General features: G+C 38.4%; 1 protein-coding gene across 1 annotated transcript in view; it reads left to right on the top strand.

The window, feature by feature from the left end:
* Positions 1 to 23,864, top strand: part of LOC113621731 (coiled-coil domain-containing protein 30-like) — a 53,209-nt gene extending 29,345 nt beyond the window's left edge. Inside the window, exons 6-10 of the mRNA XM_027108899.1 lie at positions 630 to 719; positions 2,072 to 2,225; positions 6,882 to 6,953; positions 20,467 to 20,582; positions 23,010 to 23,864. Coding sequence (XP_026964700.1) covers positions 630 to 719; positions 2,072 to 2,225; positions 6,882 to 6,953; positions 20,467 to 20,582; positions 23,010 to 23,132 — 555 coding nt within the window. The 3' untranslated portion in view covers positions 23,133 to 23,864. The remainder of the gene's footprint in view (positions 1 to 629; positions 720 to 2,071; positions 2,226 to 6,881; positions 6,954 to 20,466; positions 20,583 to 23,009) is intronic.
* Positions 23,865 to 24,071: the final 207 nt, after the last annotated feature.

The following is a 24,071-nucleotide window of genomic DNA, read 5'->3' as shown; positions in this document are numbered from 1 at the left end:
ATTTTATTTTTGGCTGCGTTGGGTCTTCCTTGCTGTGCTTGGGCTTTTCTATAGTTGCGGCGAGTGGGGGCTACTCTTCATTGCAGTGCACAGGCTTCTCATTGCAGTGGCTTCTCTTGTTGCGAAGCACGGGCTCTAGGCGCACAGGCTCAGTAGTTGTGGCTTGTGGGCTCTAGAGAGCAGGCTCAGTAGTTGTGGTGCATGGGCTTAGTTGCTCCACGGCATGTGGGATCTTCCCAGACCAGGGCTCGAACCTGTGTCCCCTGCATTGGCAGGCGGATTCTTAACCACTATGCCACCAGGGAAACCCAATAATGACACTTCTTAGATAATTTTTTCTGTCTCTCTCCCATGAAATTTTAATGGCACTGATATAAAGTAATTCTATTTTTGTACTGTAGGCATCTGCACTTTGTACTTGAAAGGGTAAGATTTTTCCCCCCCTAGAAATCAGTTTGCACTCCCTTGGGGGCAATATTGTCTCATTGAGAATGCATGGTCTCGCTTCATAAAATAGATTGGACTGTGCTCCCTCTTTTTTTACGTGGTTATTTTTTAAAATTTAAATGACATTTTTATTCATGAAGCTGATTGATGTAATTTTCATTCACCTCTTCATATTTACTTAGGAGAAATTTGAACAAACTCACCAGCCTCTGCAAAGGGAACATCAGAAACATCAAGAACTTGTGCATCAGTTTAAAAAAAGTCTGAGTGAGGTAAGAAAAAATTACAATCTTTTCTTAATAATAGTAGCTAGTTACAGGTTAGCTTTTATCTTGGAAGTATTTTGTTTGAATATATTAAAATGTACAAATCCATGCTAAAAGATATCAGTTGTGCATAAGAGTATTATAAACACATCACAAAAATTTGGGAAGAAGAAAAAAGTCAATCACCCATTTAACACAATAGCTGATTTTTATTGAATGTATCAAAGCTTAAACAATCGATGTGTGTTATGTCCTTTGAAAAATCACCTTGGGACAGTACACACTTCTTCCCAAATACGTTTGGAGCTTCTTTTGGCGGGGGAGTCCTTTAGACTGTATAGCACATTATTTTACATATAATTAATTCTGTTTGTAGAAATTAGTTTTTGATCTGGGGAAATGTTATTAAGAGCTACATCCAGTGAATAAATGTTATTAAGAGCTACATCCAGTGAATAAAACATATACAGAGAGTTTAACAATGGGAAGTAACCCAAGATAAATATATATGGATGAAACTGTATATCCATCATAGTATTATTTTCAATAGCAAAAATTGGAAACTACCAAAATGTTGAAATGATTATATAAATTATCTGCACCCACTGGAATATTATATAGCCTTTAAAAATAATCATTACAAAATCTGTACAGCAATATAGAAAAATGTTCCTCATATAATGTTAAATGAAAAAGCCAGACAGAAACGTGTATATAGATTAGGATTATGACTATGTAAAGAATGTACATAAATAAAAAATACTGCAAGGAAATATACCAGTAAGCTAAAAATAGTTTTGTTATGTAGATGGTATTGGTTATTTTCTTATTTTTTAGAAAAATTTGTGTAATGATTATATTCATATAAAATAAATACATATCTCGGGGATCAAAAGCAAAATATCATTGAGGTTGAATTTCTTACTTAGTTTTTAAAATGCTTTGAAAGTAATTGTAGGAAAGGAGCTCTAAACATGATTTGAGCCTTAATTGTGTACATACCTTGAAATTAAATGAAATACCTTATGTAAAGGCATTTTATAAACTATATTTAATTACCATATAAATGAGTATTTTCACTCTCTTTGGCCAGATGATAATTTTTATCATTAAATTTCTATTATATAACCATAATCTCTTAGATATGTTAGGTTTGAACCTTGTGAAATTGCATGTTTATAGGTTAAAAACAATCAAATATCACCATTTTTCTATGGTTCAACCTAATAAAATAAATGCACGTAAATATTCTGTTTGCTACTCTTCTTTATTGGCTTTCAAACATTTTTAGGTAATAGCACGATGTCATAAGGGTATATTTACTTTTTGGTGTACTACTAACAATGGTTTTATTTCAGTCCCATGATGAAGACCCAGAAAAAGGTAAAATATCACAAAACTGCAGAGAGAAAGATATGGAACAAGTAACAAGGAGGTTAGGGATGGCCCACGAAGAGATCCGAAGGCTCACTGATGAACTGCAAGGGAAGGAGAAAGAACAGAGTAAATTAGGTAAGCTGTGGTTACAGATGAACATGTCTAACAATGTTTTAAGTGTAGTGATCCTACTCAGGTTGGAACATGAGAGCACTGAGAAAAAAAATCTTTTAAGATAAACACATAAAAGTCTGATATACAGCCTCATTTTCTACAGTGTCCAGAAATTTTTATTGAAGCATAGCATAACATACCTACCAAAAAGTGTACAACTCCAATATTTACACTACCCAGTGCAAGAAATCTCCAGCAGTCTGGAAGCCCTGTTCCTTCTTCCTATGTCTACATATTCTCTCCTCCCCAAAAATAATGACTCTCCTAACTTTTAAGGTTATTTCTGAGTTTTGACTACAGGGAGTATGCATCCTTTAGTTTGTTTCTTTCGTTCAATCTTATGTTTGTGAGATTCATTTATGTTGTTGCATGTAGCAGTAGTTTGTTCACTTTTGTTGTTTGTACTCTAGTGTTCCATTGAATAAGCCTACTCAATGTATTCTATTTATCCATTCTACTGATGATGGACAATTATGTTGTTTCCAGTTGTGCTCTATTATGAATTTTGCTGCTATGAATATTCTTGTGCTTATCTGTACATCTCTGATCATGACATTCCTAAGAGTAGAATTAGTAGATCAAAGGGTTACGGGTTTGTTCTACTTTGGTAGATACTGCCATACTGTCTTCCAAATAGTTGTATTAACTTAAGGTCTTCTTAGTTGTATATGAGATTTTGGTTGCTTCACATTCTTTATCAATACTCAGTATTGTCAGTCTTATTAATTTTACCTTTTCTGATGAGTATGTACTAGTATTTAATTGTGGCTTTACTTTGCATTTCCCTGACAGCTAACGATGTGAAAATCCTTTAACATGTTTGTTGTTGTTGTTATTGCTCATTTAGATATACTATTTTGTGAAGTTCCTGCTCAAGTCTTGCACATATTTTTCTATTGGGTTGTATCTTTATGTTTTGTAGGAGTTTATTAATTTGTAGGAGTTTTCTGTATATTCTGGATATGAGCCTTTTGTTGGATATAAATGTCATGTTAAGTTTTTTTGCCATATAGAAATGCTAATATTTATCAAATCAGATTTAACCAAGTTATTCTTTATGGCGTCTGGGTTTTCATGTGTAAAGCCTTTTCTGTATCACTACACGATTATTGAAAATGTTCTCCTCTGGTGTTTTTTTTTTCTTTTAGTGCGTTTATGGATTTATTATTTATGTTTCAATCTTTGCTTTATCTATAATTTATTTTAGCATGAAGTTTAAATTTTTTAAATGATTTCCTCTCTATATAATTTGCAATAATTAAAGAAATTAGACTGATTCTTTTTCATGCAGTATATATGTTACTGTAGGATCATTTCTTAGAAATGTTAAATGTATAAAACAATAATGATCCTGCCAAATTGATTGTGGAATTAAAAACAAAGAATATCAGGAGGGTTGAGATTTTGTTAAGAATGCATTTTAAACAGTGAACACAAATGACCTTTTCAGAATGATGGAAAATTGGGCGAATGGGTACACAATTGCATATATTTGTCAAAATTCATCAAATTACTTAAAAGGATGAATTTTACTGTATGCAAAGTATTATCTCAATAAACCCAATTAGAGAAAAAAAGAAATTTGGCCACGTGAGTCTAATGAGAAGCAGTCTGCTACTTGTAGTACAGAAGGACAAAGGAAAGAGCAGGAGCCCTGTTATGTTTAGTTACATTTGGATGCAGCAGAACACAATCACATAGCACCCTGTTCCATCAGCACTTGGTTGCTCTGGTGGATCCTAAACTATTAATTGAAAACTGTCTGCACAGTGAGTATCCCCAGGGGACCGCTGGCAAGCTGAGTTAGCAAGTCCTTTTAAAATATCACATGTAGTGTCAGTGTGGGTTTTACGTGTTACTTCTTGAATCATCCATCAATTTATATAAGCCAGAATTTATCCCTAGGTGTATGTGTTACATGATAGTGTTTCCCAAGTATTAGCCTATTTATTTCAACAAACTGACTCTTTTAAATGAAGGACTTTATTTTAGTTTATTTTCTAGCTCTCTTTATATCACACCCAAAAATTTGGATGGGAATGAAAAATTTTGGCCAATAATAAAAGTAATTTTCAATAATAAAAAAGAATACACGCCAAATATTTATTTATTCTCCAATAAATAAATCACAAGAAAAAGATGAATTTTTAAAGGTTTGAAGGAATTATTAACCAAATATAATGTGTGGCCTTTACTGGATTCTGATTCAAACAGGTTTTTTAACATTTATGAAACAGTTGGAAGTTTGAATGCTAATTGGCTATTTGTATTAAGGAATTCTTGTTAAATTTCCTTAATCACACATAATGGTATTGAGTTTATATTTTAGAAGAGTCCTTATCTTTTAGACATACATAGTGAAATATTTATAGATGAATGATATGATGTCTGGGAGATGCTTCAAAATAATACAGGCCCCTACCTCACACCCACACAAAAATTAACTCAAAGTGGACCACAGAACTAAATGTAAGAGTTAAGATTATAAAATGCTTAGAAGAAAACACAGGAGTAAATCCTTACGATCTGGAGTTAGGCAATCATATGTTAGATATAACACCAAAAGCAAGAGTGATAAGAGAAAACCTAAGAAATTGTACTTATTCAAAGTTTAAAATTTCTGTATTTCAAAATATACTAACAAGAAAGTGAAAAGACAAACCATAGACTGAGAGAAATATTTGCAAATTATGTGTTTGATGTGGGACTCATATCCAGAATATATGAAGAATTCTCACATATTCTTTTATATTATTACAAAAAGACAGCCCAATTTTAAAATAAACAAAATAAAATTTGAGTAGACATTTCTTTAGAGAAGGTATATGAATGGCCAATAGGCACATGAAAAGATGCTCAACATCATTGGTCATTAGGGAAGTGCAAATTAAAACAATGAGATCCCTCTTCACACCCTCTAGAATGGCTATAATAAAAAAAGACAATGACAAGTGTTGGCAAGGAGTGTAGAAATTGGAACATTGCTGATGGGATTGTAAAATGATGCAGACACTTTGGAAAACAATTTGGCAGTTTCTCGAGGTGTTAAATGTAAAATTATCATGTGACCCAGCAATTCCACTCCTGCGTGACCCAGGAGAAATGAAGACGTATGTCCACTCAAAAACTTGTATGAGAAATTAACACAACATTGTAAGTCAACTACACTTCAATAAAATAAATTTAAAAATAAACCTTGTATGTGAATGTTCAGAGCACTATTATTTACAGTAGCCAAAACATAGAAACAACTCAAACGTCCATCATTTGGTGAGTAGATAAACATAACGTGGTATATCCATCCTGTGCAGAAAATAGTTAATATAGAAAACCTGCTAGTGGGAAGCTGCTGCATAGCACAGGGAGATAAGCTCGATGCTTTGTGATGACCTAGAGGGGTGGAGGAATAGGGAGGGTAGGAGGGAGGCTCAAGAGGGAGGGGATATGGGGATACATGTATCCATATAGCTGATTCAATTTATTGTACAGCAGGAACTAATACAACATTGTAATGCAATTATACTCCAATAAAGATGTAAAAAAAAAAGAAGAAGAAAACTTGACACTGCTGTCCTTAGAAAGTCTGCTTGTCAGGTTAGCCCTTGGCTAGCATCTGGAAACTTGCATTTGGGGAAGGTTCCCAGCATTCCCCAATTTGTAATAGTGGCTCACTGTGCTTGACCTCTTTGTACAAACAATATGATTTATGCTGAAAACCTGCTTTCCTTCTGAGAGTCTGGGATTTTGATGTGTCCTAGGCAGAAGGTGGTGTCTATGTCACCAGCCCCCAATAAATATGTTGGTCACCAAGTCTGTAATGAATTTTCCTGGTAGACAACATTTCACACGAATTGTCAATTCGTTGCTGGAGAAATTAAGCACATCCTGTGTGACTCCGCTGGGAGAAGACTCTTGGAAGCTTGTGCCTGATTTCCTCGTGCACCTTTTCTGTGTGATTGGGAATGATCTCTTACAAGATTCATGTTAGTGTCTTACTTCTGGGAGATTCCTCAACTTGCCGTTATAGAAAGCCTATCAGCCATACCATTGGTGATGAGTAAACCACAGGAGGCAAAGTGATTAGACCTGGGTTAGAGCACCCAAATCCAAAAGACTCCAATGCCCCATGTACTTTCCTTACGCCCTTCTGCTCTCCTCATAAAATTCTTGAATAGTACCAAAAGCTATTTCCTGAAATTTTGCTATTTTGATATTTCTAGAAACTACTGGCAAAATTCTAAATATTATTAATTGCAGGAATTAATTTTAAGTATTTCTGTGTGTAATTTCTTTTTACTAAACTGGTAGTACCGTGCTTAAAAACTTTCAGCTGTTCCTGTTGTTTACAGTAGTCCAAACTCTTCAGCATAGAATCTGGTTAGGGAAACAGGGAAAGATTACAAGATCAGATGATATCAAGGACAGGGATAAATATAAGGTGTAGTAGGAATATTAAGAGGGGAATCTGGAAAACATTCCGGGAGGAGGTGACATTTATGCAGAAAGTCAGGGGACAGCCATCAGAAAGTGTTCCAAAGAGAAATAGTCGTTTGAAATTTGATTATTATACTAATCAGTTGCTCCATACACAAATATTTTGTTCTTTTTTTCTTTTAGATTCTGCACTTGAGAAGTCTCAACTAGAAATTGAGAAATTGAAAGAAAATTTGATAAAGGTGAAAGAAAATGGTGAGTCATTTTAGCAGATATAACATTTAATAATAAAATATTAAACAATAATATAATTTGTTAAGTAATATTTTTAAATAATATTACTTAATATAATAATATTACTACTACTGCTGTTGAGGCAGGAGATAGATGGGTCCCAGGCTGAACAGTTGGAGCTCGTCCCCTGTGGACAGATACTCCAAAATAGCAGGAGGGAGGAGAAGCTAAGCCCTGCCCAGACAAAAGATAAAAGACCACATATTCCTCATTCTCGAAGGAGGAGACCTTCCTGACTACACACATGCACAAAGGATCCTTGAAGGTCGAAAAGGGAGGGGGCGCCACCCCATAGTAGGTGATGTCAGGCTACCCATAGGCCTCTTCGCTAGAATCCATCTTGGCCAAGAGATGTGCGCACACACGTGGGAGGACCCTGAGAAATATCAAATACAAGCTCAGGTCAGGCAAAGCAAGATGATTGGCCAAGGAAACCTGGAAGAAATGCTCCATAAAAGTGCATCAAACTACCACGAGGGTGCGACTCTCTCTCTGAGCCCCCCGGTGTGTCTATCCATAGGTACCCTTTTTCCTCCTAATAAACACTTTACTTGTTTCACTACTTTCTGTCTTTGTGGGAATTCATTTCTGCAGAGCTGTACGGGCCAGGGCTTTGTCACTGCCCACTGGTCTAGTGCCTAGGATTCAGCACTCTGACTGTCGCGGCCTGACTTTAATCTCTGGCTGGGAACCAAAATCCTGCTTCAAGCCGCTGCAGACCGAGGCCACCCTAGATCACTATTATTACTATATCTACTGCTATTACTATTACTACCACTTGTTGCTTCCAAACAGGTACGCTGTCAGGCATTTTATTTTATTTATTTATTAAAAAAAATTATTTTAACGTCTTTATTGGAGTATAATTGCTTTACAATGGTGTGTTAGTTTCTGCTTTATAACAAAGTGAATCAGTTATACATATACATATGTCCCCATATCTCTTCCCTCTTGCGTCTCCCTCCCTCCCACCCTCCCTATCCCACCCCTCTAGCTGGTCACAAAGCACCAGGCTGATCTCACTGTGCTATGGGGCTGCTTCCCACTAGCTATCTATCTGTTTAACGTTTGGTACTGTATATATGTCCATGTCGCTCTCTCATTTTGTCCCAGCTTACCCTTCCCCCTCCGCATATCCTCAAGTCTATTCACTAGTAGGACTGCGTCTTTACTCCCATCTTGCCCCTAGGTTCTTCATGACCTTTTTTTTTTTTTAGATTCCATATATATATGTTAGCATATGGTATTTGTTTTGCTCTTTCTGACTAACTTCACTCTGTATGACGGTCTCTAGGTCCATCCACCTCAGTACAACTAACTCAATTTCATTTCCTTTTATGGCTGAGTAATATTCCATTGTATATATGTGCCACATCTTCTTTATCCATTCATCTGTCGATGGACATTTAGGTTGCTTCCACGTCCTGGCTATTGTAAATAGAGCTGCAATGAACATTTTGGTACATGACTCTTTTCGAAGTATGGTTTTCTCAGGGTATATGCCCAGTAGTGGGATTGCTGGGTCATATGGTAGTTCTATTTTTAGTTGTTTAAGGAACCTCCATACTGTTCTCCACAGTGGCTGTATGAATTTAATTCCCACCAACAGTGCAAGAGGGTTGCCTTTTCTCCACACCCTCTCCAGCATTTATTGTTTCTAGATTTTTTGATGATGGCCATTCAGACCAGTGTGAGATGATATCTCATTGTAGTTTTGATTTGCATTTCTCTAATGATTAATGATGTTGAGCATTCTTTCATGTGTTTGTTGGCAATCTGTATATCTTCTTTGGAGAAATGTCTATTTAGGTCTTCTGCCCGTTGTTGGATTGGGTTCTTTGTTTCTTTGATATTGAGCTACGTGAGCTGCTTGGAAATTTTGGACATTAATCCTTTGTCAGTTGCTTCATTTGCAAATACTTTCTCCCATTCTGACAATTGTCTTTTCCTCTTGTTTATTTAAGCTTGTTTTTAAAGCTGTGCAAAAGCTTTTAAGTTTCATTAGGTCCCATTTGTTTACTTTTGTTTTTATTTCCATTTCTCTAGGAGGTGGGTCAAAAAGGATCTTGCTGTGATTTATGTCATAGAGTATTCTGCATATGTTTTCCTCTAAGAATTTTATAGTGTCTGCCCTTACATTTAGGTCTTTAATCCATTTTGAGTTTATTTTTGTGTATGGTGTTAGGGAGTGTTCTAATTTCATTCCTTTACATGTAGCTGTCCAGTTTTCCCAGCACCGCTTATTGAAGAGGCTGTCTTTTTTCCACAGTGTATTCTTGCCTACTTTATCAAGATAAGGTAAGATAAGATATGTGCGTGGGTTTATCTCTGGGCTTTCTATGCTGTTCCATTGATCTACATTTCTTTTTTTGTACCAGTACCATACTGTCTTGATTACTGTAACTTTGTAGTATAGTCTGAAGTCAGGGAGCCTGATTCCTCCAGCTCCATTTTTCTTTCTCAAGATTGCTTTGGCTCTTCGGGGTCTTTTGTGTTTCCATACAAATTGTGAAATTTTTTGTTCTACTTCTGTGAAAAATGCCAGTGGTAGTTTGATAGGGATTGCATTGAATCTGTAGATTGCTTTGGGTAGTAGCGTCATTTTCACAATGTTGATTTTTCCAATCCAAGAACATGGTATATCTCTCCATCTATTTGTATCATCTTTCATTTCTTTCATCAGTGTCTTATAATTTTCTGCATACAGGTCTTTTGTCTCCTTAAGTAGGTTTATTCCTAGATATTTTATTCTTTTTGTTGCAATGGTAAATGGGAGTGTTTTCTTAATGTCACTTTCAGATTTTTCATCATTAGTGTATACAAATGCAAGAAATTTCTGTGCATGAATTTTGTATCCTGCTACTTTACCAAATTCATTGATTAGCTCTAGTAGTTTTCTGGTAGCATCTTTAGGATTCTCTATGTATAGTATCATGTCATCTGCAAACAGTGACAGCGTTACTTCTTCTTTTCTGATTTGGATTCCTTTTATTTCTTTTTCTTCTCTGATTGCTGTGGCTAAAACTTCCCAAACTATGTTGAATAAGAGTGGTGAGAGTGTGCAACCTTGTCTTGTTCCTGATCTTAGTGGAAATGGTTTCAGTTTTTCACCATTTAGGATGATGTTGGCTGTTGGTTTGTCATATATGGCCTTTATTATGTTGAGGAAAGTTCCCTCTATGCCTACTTTCTGGGTGTTGAATTTTGTGGAAAACTGTCTCCACATCGATTGAGATGATCATATGGTTTTTCTCCTTCAATTTGTAAATATGGTGTATCACATTGATTTGCATATATGGAAGAATCCTTGCAATCCTGGGATAAACCCCACTTGATCATGGTGTATGATCCTTTTAATGTGCTGTTGGATTCTGTTTGCTAGTATTTTGTTCAGGATTTTTGAATCTATGTTCATCAGTGATATTGGCCTATAGTTTTCTTTCTTTGTGACATCTTTGTCTGGTTTTGGTATCAGGGTGATGGTAGCCTTGTAGAATGAGTTTGGGAGTGTTCCTCCCTCTGCTATGTTTTGGAAGAGTTTGAGAAGGATAGGTGTTAGCTCTTCTCTAAATGTCTGATAGAATTCACTTGTGAAGCCGTCTATCTGGTCCTGGGCTTTTGTTTGTTGCAAGATTTTTAATCACAGTTTCAATTTCTGTGCTTGTGATTGGTCTGTTTATATTTTCTATTTCTCCCTGGTTTAGTCTCGGAAGGTTTTGCATTTCTAAGAATTTGTCCATTTCTTCCGGGTTGTCCATTGTATTGGCATATAGTTGCTTGTAGTATCTCTCATGTTCCTTTGTATTTCTGCAGTGTCAGTTGTTACTTCTCCTTTTTCATTTCTAATTGTATTGATTTGAGTCTTTTCCCTTTTTATCTTGATGAGTCTGACTAATGGTTTATCAATTTTGTTTATCTTCTCAAAGAACCAGCTTTTAGTTTTATTGATCTTTGCTATTGTTTCCTTCATTTCTTTTTCATTTATTTCTGATCTGATCTATATGATTTCTTTCCTTCTGCAAACTTTGGGGTTTTTTGTTCTTCTTTCTCTAATTGCTTTAGGTGTAAGGTTAGGTTGTTTATTTGAGATGTTTCTTGTTTCTTAAGGTAGGATTGTATTGCTATAAACTTCCCTCTTAGAACTGCTTTTGCTGCATCCCATAGGTTTTGGGTTGTCGTGTTTTCATTGTCATTTGTTTCTAGGTATTTTTTGATTTCTTCAGTGATCTCTTATTTATTAAGTAGTGTGTTGTTTAGCCTCCATGTGTTTGTATTTTTTACAGATTTTTTTCCTGTAATTGATATCTAGTCTAGTGTTGTGCTCAGAAAAGATACTTGATACGATTTCAATTTTCTTAAATTTACCAAGGCTTGATTTGTGACCCAAGATGTGATCTATCCTGGAGAATGTTCCATGAGCACTTGAGAAGAATGTGTATTCTGTTGTTTTTGGATGGAATTTCCTATAAATATCAATTAAGTCCATCTTGTTTAGTGTATCATTTAAAGCTTGTGTTTCCTTATTTTTTTTCATTTTGGATGATCTGTCCATTGGTGAATATGAGCTGTTAAAGTCCCCTACTATGATTGTGTTACTGTCGATTTCCCCTTTTATGGCTGTTAGTATTTGCCTTATATATTGAGGTGCTCCTACGTTGGGTGCATAAATATTTACAATTGTTATATCTTCTTCTTGGATTAAGCCCTTGATCATTATGTAGTGTCCTTCTTTGTCTCTTATAATAGTCTTTGTTTTAAAGTCTGTTTTGTCTGATATGAGATTTGCTACTCCAGCTTTCTTTTGATTCCCATTTTCATGGAGTATCTTTTTCCATCCTCTCACTTTCAGTCTGTTTGTGTCCCTCGGTCTGAATTGGGTCTCTTGTGGACAGCATACATACAGGTCTTGTTTTTGTATCCATTCAGCCAATCGATGTCTTTTGGTTGGAGCATTTAATCCATTTACATTTAAGGTGTTTATCGATATGTATGTTCCTAATTACCATTTTCTTAATTGTTTTGGGTTTGTTTTTGTAGGTCTTTTCCTTCTCTTGTGTTTCCTGCCTAGGGAAGTTCCTCTAGCATTTGCTGTAAAGCTGGTTTGGTGGTGCTGAATTCTCTTAGCTTTTGCTTGTCTGTAAACATTTTAATTTCCCTGTCAAATCTGAATGAGATCCTTGCTGGGTAGAGTAATCTTGGTTGTAGGTTTTTCTCCTCCATCACTTTAAATGTGTCCTGCCACTCCCTTCTGGCTTGCAGAGTTTCTGCTGAAAGATCAGCAGATCTTTTGTTGCTGTTGTTGTTAACCTTATGGGGACTCCCTTGTGCGTTATTGTTTTTCCCTTGCTGCTTTTAATATTTTTTCTTTCTATTTAATTTTTGACAGTTTGATTAACATGTGTCTTGGCGTATTTCTCCTTGCATTTATCCTGTATGGGACTCTCTGTGCTTTCTGGACTTGATTAACTCTTTCCTTTCCCATATTAGGGAAGTTTTCAACTATAATCTCTTCAAATATTTTCTCAGTCCCTTTCTGTTTCTCTTCTTCTTCTGGAACCCCTATAATTCGAATGTTGGTGCGTTTAATGTTGTCCCAGAGGTGTCTGAGACTGTCCTCAGTTCTTTTCATTCTTTTTTCTTTATTCTGCTCTGCATTAGTTATTTCCACTATTTTATCTTTCAGGTCACTTATCCGTTCTTCTGACTCAGTTATTCTGCTATTGATCCCATCTAGAGTATTTTTCATTTCATTTATTGTGTTGTTCATCATTGTTTGTTTCATCTTTAGTTCTTCTAGGTCCTTGTTAAATGTTTCTTGCATTTTGTCTATTCTATTTCCAAGATTTTGGATCATCTTTACTATCATTCTGAATTCTTTTTCAGGTAGACTGCCTATTTCCTCTTCATTTGTTACGTCTGGTGGGTTTTTGCCTTGCTCCTTCATCTGCTGTGTGTTTCTCTGTGTTCTCATTTTGCTTATCTTACCATGTTTGGGGTCTCCTTTTCGCAGGCTGCAGGTTCGTAGTTCCTGTTGTTTTTGGTGTCTGTCCGCAGTGGCTAAGGTTGGTTCAGTGGGTTGTGTAGGCTTCCTGGTGGAGGGGACTAGTGCCTGTGTTCTGGTGGATGAGGCTGGATCTTGTCTTTCTGGTGGGCAGGTCCACGTCTGGTGGTGTGTTTTGGGGTGTCTGTAGACTTATTATGATTTTGGGCAGCCTCTCTGCTAATGGGTGGGGTTGTGTTCCTGTCTTGCTAGTTGTTTGGCATGGGGTGTCCAGCACTGGAACTTGCTGTTCGTTGAGTGGAGCTGGGTCAGCACCCAGCTGTTGAGATGGAGATCTCTGGGAGATTTTCACTGTTTGATATTACGTGGAGCTGGGAAGTCTCTTGTGGACCAGTGTCCTGAACTTGGCTCTCCCACCTCAGAGGCACAGCTCTGATGCCTGGCTGGAGCACCAAGGGCCTGTCATCCACACAGCTCAGAATAAAAGGGTGAAAAAAAAAGGAAAGAAAGAAAGAGGAAGATAAAATAAAATAAAGTAAAATAAAATTATTAAAATAATTATATTAAGAAAAAATATTTTGTTTTGTAGAAGAAAATTTTTTAAGTAAAAAAAAATTTTTTTAAAAACAAAAACGTACAGACAGAACCCTAGGATAAATGGTAAAAGCAAAGCTATACAGACAAAATCACACACTCACAAAAGGAGAAAAAGGGAAAAAAAAAATATATCGTTGCTCCCAAAGTCCACCTCCTCAATTTGGGATGATTCGTTGTCTAGTCATGTATTCCACAGATGCAGGGTACATCAAGTTGACTGTGGAGACTTAATCGTCTGCTCCTGAGGCTGATGGGAGAGATTTCCTTTTCTCTTTGTTAACACAGCTCCCGGGGTTCAGCTTTGGATTTGGTCCTGCCTCTGCATGTAGGTCGCCTGAGGGCATCTGTTTTTCGCTCAGACAGGACAGGGTTAAAGAAGCAGCTGCTTCGGGGACTCGGGCTCCCTCAAGCCGGGGTGGGGGGGGGGGGGGGGGCAGGATGAGCCTGTGGCGGCAGAGGCCGGCATGACGTTGCATCAGCCTGAGGCGCGCCGTGAGTTCTCCCGGGGAAGTTGTCCCTGGATCACGGGACCCTGGCAGTGGCGGGCTGCACAGGCTCCCGGGAGGGGCGGTGTGGACACTGACCTGTGCTTGCACACAGGCTTCTTGGTGGCTGCAGCAGCCTTAGCGTCCCATGCCCGTCTGTGGGGTCTGCGCTGATAGCCGCGGCTCCCACCCGTCTCTGGAGCTCCTTAAGTGGCCCTCGCGCGCCAGGAAACAGAGGGAAGAAAAAGTCTCTTGCCTCTTGGGCAGCTCCAGACTTTTCCCCAGACTCCCTCCGGGCTAGCCGTGGTGCACTAGCCCCTTCAGGCTGTGTTCACAAAGCCAACCCCAGCCCTCTCCCTGGGATCCGACCTCCGAAGCCTGAGCCTCAGCTCCCAGCCCCCACCCACCCCGGCGGGTGAGCAGACAAGCCTGTCGGGCTGATGAGTGCTGGTCGGCACCAGTCCTCTGTGCGGGAACCTCTCTGCTTGCCCTCTGCACCCTGTTGCTGCGCTCTCCTCCCTGGCCCCGAAGCTTCCCCTCCACCAGCCGCAGTCTCCACCTGCAAAGGGGCTTCCTAGTGTGTGGAAACCTTTCCTCTTTCACAGCTCCCTCCCACTGGTGCAGGTCCCGTCCCTATTCTTTGTCTCTGTTTTTTCTTTTGCCCTACCCAGTTATGTGGGGAGTTTCTTGCCTTTTGGGAGGTCTGAGGTCTTCTGCCAGTGTTCAGTAGTTGTTCTGTAGGAGTTGTTCCACGTGTAGATGTATTTCTGATGTATTTGTGGGGAGGAAGGTGATCTCCGCATCTCACTCTTCCGCCATCTTCACTCTTCCGCCATCTTCACTCTTCCGCCATCTTGAAGCTCCTCTCCTGTCGGGCATTTTAAATTGATTATCTCTAATGTTAACAACAGTGCCAAGTTGTAATATTATTCCCATTTCATTGATTAAAAAACTGAGTCATGGCAAGGTTAAATGAATTGTCCAATAGCTACATTAGAGACTTCCCTGGTGGCACAGTGGTTAAGAATCTGCCTGCCAATGCAGAGAACTCTAGATCAAACCCTGGTCGGGGAAGATCCCACATGCCATGGAGCAGCTAAGCCCGCGCACCCCTACTACTGAGCCTGTGCTCTAGGGCCCGTGTGCTGAAACTACTGAAACCTGCGTGCCTAGAGCTCGTGCTCCGCAACAAGAGAAGCCACCACAATGAGAAGCCTGTGCACTGCACAAAGAGGAGCCCCTGCTAATCGCAACTGAGAAATGCCCGCGCGCAGCCAAAAAAATAAAATAGCTACATTAAGTATTAGAGCTGGTATTTGAATCCATATATGTCTGACTCCAAAACCTTTGGTCAACACAAACAATACATATTTACTGGGACCACTGAGATCAAGACAACTTATAATACATTTAACAACACTTCACACATATTTGTTTGCTAGGAAGCCAATAGGCTTGGAATAAGTGGTGAATTAGTTAATCTGACCCTATCTTGGCTGTGTAAAAATGATATCAGCTATAAATAATGTAATGACATTTGAGTGTCATAATGGTAGTAACTACAAAAATAATTTAAAATATGTTTACCGGTTTTAATAGTTATAAAACTAGGTTTATTTACCCAGTGCTATTGTGATTTACAATAAGAAACATGTATTTGGTCTTCATCCTTGTTTCTGCTACCCCCAAACCCTTGGAATTTCCTAAGTGATTAAGAACAGTAGGGGTGTCTTTTGTCATGGTAATGAGGACTTTTGGAAAGCCCCTCAGTAACCAAAGGATGGGAGTTAGTTGCCAGGGAAGCCAACCACGTGATTAGGGGGTTGGAACTTTCAGTCCCACCCTCCGCCCCCTCTTTAATGCCAACTCCTCCTGTTCCCACCCCCAGCTCCTAGGAGGGGGGAGGGGCTGGAGATTAAGTTCAATCGCCAGTGGCCAGTGATTTAATCAGTCGTGCCTGTGTAATGAAGCTTTCATAGAAACCCGAAGGAGGGGGTTTAGAGAACTTCCGGTTGGCGAACACATGGAGATTTGGGGAGCGTGGCGCACTCAGGGAGGGCATGAAAGGTCTGCACCCCTTTCCCCAGACCTTGCCCTTAGGCATCTCTTCCATCTAGCTATTCCCGAGTTACATTCCTTTATAATAAACAGGGTAATCTAGTAAATAAAACGTTTCCCTGAGTTCTGTGAGCTGCTTTAACAAATTAATCAAACCCAAGGAGGAGGTCATGGGAACCTCTGATTTATAACCAATCGGTCAGAAGCACAGATAACAATCTGCCCTTGCAATTGGCATCTGAAGCAGAGGGCAGTCTTGTGGGACTGAGCCCTTAACCCGTGGAATCTGATGCTATCTCCAGGTAGATAGCCTCAGAACTGAGTTGAATTGTAGAACACCAAGCTGGCATTGGAGAATTACGTGGGTGTGTAGGGAAAAAAACCCCATGCATTACAATTGATGATCAGGATTGTTTAAAAAATATATGAATACAATTATAAAATGAACACTGCTTAGTAACTGATAGAGCAAGAAAACAAAATCAGTAAGCATATAGAAGACCTAATAACACTACTAAGCAACATGACATAATTGATAATTATAGAAAACTCCACCAGAAGTATTATATTCTTTTCAAGTACACATGACGCATTCACAAAAACATGCTATCACCATAAAACTAATTTCTGCAGAAGAACTGAAATCATACAAGTTATGTTCTCTGACCATAATAGAATGAAACCAAAAAGCAGTAACAGTAGTATGTTTAGAAAATCGCCAAATATTTGGAAGTTAAATAAGATACTTCTAAATTGCCATGCCTTCCAAGAAAAAAATTACAAGGGATATTACAGAATATTTTATATGAATTAACTTGAATAACAATGAAAACACTGAACATATCAGTATTTGTGGGATGCATCTAAGCCAGTGCTTAAGAGGGAAACATCCCATTTAATGCTTATACCAGAAATCAAGAAAGGACTCAGAATAATCTAAGCTTCTACTTTAAAAACCCAGGATAAGAACAAATTAAATCCAAAGCAAGCAAAACGAAGGAGATGTTTAAAATAAGGTTGAGGTCAATAAAAGTAAAAACAGAACAAAATAGAGTAAATTAGTGGAATGAAGGGCCGGTTTTTGGAAGGATCAATAACGTTGGTAAACGTCTAACTAGATTGTTCATGAAAAAATGAGAGAAGACGCACATTACCAATATAAGCAATGACAGAACATTTCTACAGATCAAAAAGATAATAAGGGAATATACTGAGCAACTTTATGACAACAAATTTGATGACCTGGATAAGATGGACACATTCCTTGAAAGACACAAATTACTGAACCTCACTCAAGGAGAAACAGATAGCCCTAAATCTACCAAAGAAATTGAATTTATAGTTAAACATCTTCCCACAAAGAAAACTCCAGGTTCAGATGGTTTCACTTAACAAACTTATAAGCAATAAATAATACTGATTTTACATAAACTCTTCCAGAAAATAGAAGAGAGAATACTTACTTCCCAACTGTTAAATGGTCAGCATTACCTTGATGACAAAACCAACGACATTACATTATTCCCAATGACCGCAGAAGACCTTGTAAAAGTACAAAGAGTAAGGAGTAATTTTGGGGTAGTAAAATCAAATTGTGTTTATCTGCAGTGGGTTGGCTAAGAAAGTGACCACACAATGGATACTTTCATAAGAATGACATAGATTTTTGTGCACTGACATGAATGGATGTCTATGACATGCTATCAGGTGAAAAAAGCAAGCTGTAGAGTAATACATGTAGTGTAATGTCATTTTGGTTTTTATTTTTATAGGGTGTGTGTGGGGGGGATGTGTGTGTGCATGTGTATGTGCGCTTACAGGACTGTATGAGGTGATACACATTAGTATGGCAGTAAAGTTGTGAATACACTGGGATAGTTTGTATAAGTTCTAAGTAGCTACTGCCCTGCATCTGCCAAGTGTCTCCCACCTACCCCAACTGTCCCAGCTCCTTCCAGCCCCTCGTCTTTCCAGCCACCAGAGGGATAATACTTGGCACAGCAGGATGTTCTGTAGAACTCTGCTCCAGAGCTACGTTCTCGTAGATGAGGGTCCACGCTTTACCAGTTGTTAAATATTTTCAGTACAACCCTTGTCTATACATTAGAATATGCATATAAAAAATTTTAAAGAGTATTTACCAAGTATTAACAACATTATTTCGGGTCAGGGTAGATAAGGGTTGGATGAGAATATCTGCTCTGAACATAACCGTATAGCTTGATTTTTTCTTTTTAAAACAAAAAGCCTATATTCCATTTGTAATAAGCAAAACAGTACTGATTTTAGTGACCTATTTAAAATAGACCATTATTCAACTGTATTTTTAAGATCTGTGAAAATTAAAAATACTGGTAATATATAGTACAGAGAAATGGACAATGGCATTGTGAGAACGTAGCTTTGTACAATCTTTTTGAAGAATAATTTGGCAGGCTCTGTCAAATTTTTTTAATGCACATGTCTCCTGATCCAGCTATCCCTTTTCTTTCTGGAGATTTATTTTTTTGGAAATAATGTCATAAGTACCTAGAGATTGATGAACAAGGAAAATAATTTTAGAATTGTTTACAAGAATAAGCATTGGCAACAAACCTAAATCTTCATCAGGGGAAAAGTGACACAAAAAATGGCAATTTGGACGGTGGCATACTATGCAGAACAAAATGAGATAATGCATAAACAAACTGTGGTATATTAATAAGATGGACTGGGCTTCCCTGGTGGCGCAGTGGTTGAGAGTCCGCCTGCCGATGCAGGGGACACGGGTTCGTGCCCCGGTCCAGGAAGATCCCACATGCCGCGGAGCGGCTGGGCCCGTGAGCCGTGGCCACTGAGCCTGCGTGCCCGGAGGCTGTGCTCCGCAACGGGAGAGGCTACAACAGTGAGAGGCCCGCGTACCGCAAAAAAAAAAAAAAAAAAAAAAAAGGAAGATGGACTAAAGAGTCAAGAGGAACAAATTATTGATAAAACACTGATGAATCCCAAAAATACTGTATATATTGAGTGAAAGAAGCCTGACACAAACATATGTGTATTGTAAGATTTTATTTCTATGAAAACCAAGAACGAGCAAAACTAGTCTATGTGACAGAAGTCAGAAGGTGGTGGTAGGGGTGGGTGGGAGTGGAGAACTGACTGGAAAGTATTTGAGGGAACATTATGGGGTGATGGAGATGTTCTATATCTTTTTCAGGGGAAGTTCACGGGTATATAAAATTGTCAAAATTCATTGAACACTTAAGATATGTACATTATATTGTATGTAAATTATACCTCAATTAAAAAATAGTTCCAAATAAGAAATGGAAAGTGACTTTATAAGAGTTGTCCTGTAAAAATATCCATGATGTATTCACAGGTGGTAAAGTTGCAGACAGTGTTGCATAGCATTGTTTAAATTTTTTAAATTTGCATATGCAAAAGGTAGAACAAATCTTGTCCTCCGTATATGTATATGGATTGTGAATGCTTTTTTTTTTTCTTTTTGGTGTGTTTTCAGCATTTTTCAAGTTAAAAAAATTTACACACTAAGGAAAAAAAGAGGGTAGTAAGGGAAAGAAAAGAAAAAATGAAGAAAGAAAAATACAAGCAAAAACAGAACAGGCAATGAAGAAGGAAAACAAAGGAGACTAAAGCAGCAAAAGAAAAATAGGAGAAACATAAGTGAAAAAAGAAACAGCTGCAAATCCAGGAAGGTTACAGGCAACAAGTTTGTACTATTGAAACTTTGATGAGTGCTGGAAAGAGCAGGTCTTAACATGAGGTGCTGAGCTGAGAGTAGCCTACAGGCAGAGGTGCTACAGGAGAAAGATGGTTTTGATGAATCAACTTGATTTCACTTTACAGTCTGTCCGTTCACTACCCCTAGCTCCCTACATCAGCTGTCTATGGAGGTCCTGCAGTTAATGAGTGCAAGAGAAGTATCTAGGAATATGTGAGGAATATATGAGGTGTGTAAGAGAGACAGGACCACAGGACCACCAGGAAGATGATTTTTTTAGTGGTTTCACTTTTAGAAGGCAGGCTCAATTGTTTTAAAATTCCAGGTCCTGGAAGAATCTCTATTGCTGGAAACCCTATACTCAAAAAGTCCAGCTCATTAGACTGGTATGAGAAATAAAAAACATTCTGTTCTGTTTCATTAGTTGGTAGAACATTCTAGGGCTGGACTTGAGAGTCTAGCAGCTCTTCTTTGTGGAGAATCACATATGCAGAGACACGGTAGGACTGACAAGAATGGCAGGAAACAGCACTTCCTCAGTTTTTAGAGTTAACGCCCCCAAATTAAAACTTCGATCCAGTTGAGTCAACTACATTTTCCCTGTTTTAGACTCAGTTGACCTACGGAAAGCAAAGGAACATAATCAGAGACTGGATGAGGAAATTCTGGCTTTAAGAAATCGAGTTCGATCACTTGACTCAGAAAGAAAGGTACTTGGAGAAGAGGTAAGTTATTTAATTTTTTCTTAGAGTTAATTTAAATGTGTATAGAATAGTAACAGTCAGCAGCTAAGCAAGCTAGATGTATCAATACATCATTTATTGGTCATTAGTGAAGACTGATTCTGGTGGCTGTAGCATCCCAGGTAGAGCTGTACTTTGACCTAGATGCTTTCTATCAGTATTTCTATTTTATACATTTTAACTACATACGCTGAACAGTAATGTTACCGCTATAGTGTCAGTTTAGGATCTTTTCTTTTTAATAAGGATTTAGATAATAGTTTATACCGATCACATTTACCAAAGTTTGAGATTATTAATACTAAACCCGTAGTTGTGTTATGTTTTTGAATCATTTCTTCTTAGGAATTTATTGATTTTTAATATGTACTTCCAAGTTCTAAATATACTATGTGTCACTTTAATTTTAATTATATTCATTTCACAATCATATCTCTAGTGTCTAATACAATGCCTGGCACATAATAAGTGCTCAAGAAATTTTGTTGCAAGAATGAATAAATATTCATTAGAATGGCTATTATCAAAACAATAAAAAATAACAAATGTTGTTGAGGAAGTGGAGAAATTGGAACCCTTTGTGCATTGTTGTTAAGAATGTAAAATGGTACAGCCACTGTAGAAAACAGTATGGGACTTCCTTTAAAAAGTAAACATAGGGGTTTCCCTGGTGGCGCAGTGGTTGAGAGTCCACCTGCAGATGCAGGGGACACGGGTTCGTGCCCTGGTCCGGGAAGATCCCACATGCCGCGGAGCGGCTAGGCCCGTGAGCCATGGCCGCTAAGCCTGCGCGTCCGGAGCCTGTGCTCCGCAACGGGAAAGGCCACAACAGTGAGAGGCCCACATACCGCAAAAGTTAAAAAAATTAATAAAATAAATAAAAAGTAAACATAGAGTTACCATATGATCTAGCAATTCTGCTTCTGGGTATACACCCAAAAGAATTGAAAGCAGGGACTTGAACATATATTTGTTCACTCATGTTCATAGCCAAAAGGTTGAAGCAACCCAAGCATCCATTGACAGATGAATGGATAAACAAAATATGGTGTACACATACAATGGAATATTATTCCACTTTAAAAAGAAATATGCTACAACATGGGTGAAACTTGAAGACATTATGCTAATTGAAATAAACGAGTCACAGAAAGACAAATAGTGTATAATTCCACTTATATGAGGTACCTAGAGTAGTCAGAAATCATAGAGCCAGAAAGTAGAATGGTGGTTTCTAGGGGCTGTGGGGGAGGGCATAATGAGGAGTTATTGTTTAATGGGTGTAGGGTTTCAGTTTTGCAAGATGAAAAGAATTATGGAGACGGATGGTGGTGATGGTTGCACAGTAATGGGAATGCGTTTAGTGCTACTCAACTGTATGCTTAAAAATGGTTGAGGGGCTTCCCTGGTGGCTCAGTGGTTAAGAATCTGCCTGCCAATGCAGGGGGACATAGGTTCGAGCCCTGGTCCGGAAGATCCCACATGCCACGGAGCAACTAAGCCTGTACGCCACAACTACTGAGCCTGCGCTCTAGAGCCCACAAGCCACAACTACTGAGCCCACGTGCCACAACTACTAAAGCCCACCCACCTAGAACCCGTAATAAGAGAAGCTCCGCAATAAGAGAAGCCACCGCAATGAGAAGCCCGCGCACCACAGCAAAGAGTAGCCCCCCCACCCCGTTCACGGCAACTAGAGAAAGCCTGCGCCCAGCAATGAAGACCCAACACAGCCAAAAATAAATAAATAAATAAATAAAAATTTTTAAAAATGGTTAAAATGGTAAGTTTTGTGTTATGTGTATTTTAGCCTAATTTTTTAAATGCAATCGTAAGAAGGAATGAATAAACACTGTTCAAGTTGTCTAAATCTCTGTAAATTTGTATATCTGATACTGGTAAAATACGTTTAATGTATGTTAAACATATGTTTATGTTTTATATATACACAAACATACACATACATGTGAGATAAAGTTCAGGAAAGGTATATCCCAAACATTATTACTTCTGGAAAGGGAAACGGGATTGTGGGGTAGAGTTATGTGAAGGAAAAGATCACTTGTTGCTCTATATACCTATATGTTGTTTAAATTTTTTACACAAAGAATGTATTCATATATAACTTGTATATTTTTAAAACAAAGCATCCTCCGTCACTTTTTTTTTTTTTTTTGCGGTACACGGGCCTCTCCCTGTTGCGGCCTCTCCCGTTGCGGAGCACAGGCCCCGGACGCGCAGGCTCAGCGGCCATGGCTCACGGGCCCAGCCGCTCCGCAGCATGTGGGATCTTCCCGGACCAGGGCACAAACCCGTGTCCCCTGCATCGGCAGGCGGTCTCTCAACTACTGCGCCACCAGGGAAGCCCCCCCACCTCACTTTTGTATTTAAAATGCTTTTGTATTTCAGGTTGAAAGGCTTAAAGGAGAAATTTGTGAATCTCAAGAGAATAAGCAACTTGGAAACCACTCTCCTGGAAAAATGGTGGGTGCTGAACAGAAAGTAGAGGTATTAAAATTATGTTCTTTCTGACTTCTAATTCTGAAGTGAGTTGCATTTCACAAGAGTGCACCAGAGCAATAGGCGTTGAGCATTTGCTATTCTCCTCTTGCCTGCCTTTTTCTATTGCTTTGCCAGGGAGTATGGAGGAAGAAATTGGGGTACAGAGGATATGTTTCTGTTCACTTCCTCGCCACAGGGAACAATTAATATGAAAAATATAATGGGTTTCGTTAAAGAAAAAAAGACTCTTACAAAGATACAACCAACTTGGACATTTTTAATCATCAAAATGAAGTTGCCTTACAGAATCAACCAGTGATAGGGGAGTGGGTAGTTGGAACCACATATCATAGAGAACTAATATGGTTTAGGCTCCAGTGTGCACAGCATCTAATCTTTTCAGAACGATCAGCCTCTGAAGGGGTGGGCAAAGTGATCAAACACAAGGCAGATGGAAGCAAGAGCCAGTGTGTTGTAGAGAGGGCAATTTCAGATATTCAGCTCAAGGAGCTAGACTGCTTTGCCTTTCCTCTCACACACCTAAGATGAGTGACATCCCTGTTGCTGAGGGATCTCCTTCACCAGAGCTTGTTTTTACTGTAACTCTCTGGGCCCTATACCTCCAGCCTCCTATGTAGCAAGGAACTATAGCCACTGATTTATTGTTTCCCCGCCCAAGGAGCCTGTATCCTTCTTGTCTTCCAGAACTCTCTTGTAGATAAATAATGCATTTTGTAGGAAGGAAGGGAGGAAGGGAGGGTGGGAGGGAGAGAAGAAAGGAAGGAAAGAAGGAATTTCCAGGCAAGACTTCAGTAACTTTTACCAAAATTTTTCCCAGAGCACCCAGTGGTGCTGCTCTAATTTACAGAAGTTGACTTATTAGTAACTATTTTTATTAGTTTCTTATTTATCCTTCCAGTATTTATTCCAATAGAAGCATTTTGAACATTTATTCAGATTTCCTCCTTT

Source organism: Aethalodelphis obliquidens, unplaced genomic scaffold (assembly GCF_003676395.1).
Source record: "Aethalodelphis obliquidens isolate GAN/ISIS:26980383/991018 unplaced genomic scaffold, ASM367639v1 scaffold9, whole genome shotgun sequence".
NCBI lineage: Eukaryota > Metazoa > Chordata > Mammalia > Artiodactyla > Delphinidae > Aethalodelphis > Aethalodelphis obliquidens.
Note: the sequence above shows the minus strand (reverse complement) of the source record. Positions and strands in the feature narration are given on the sequence as shown.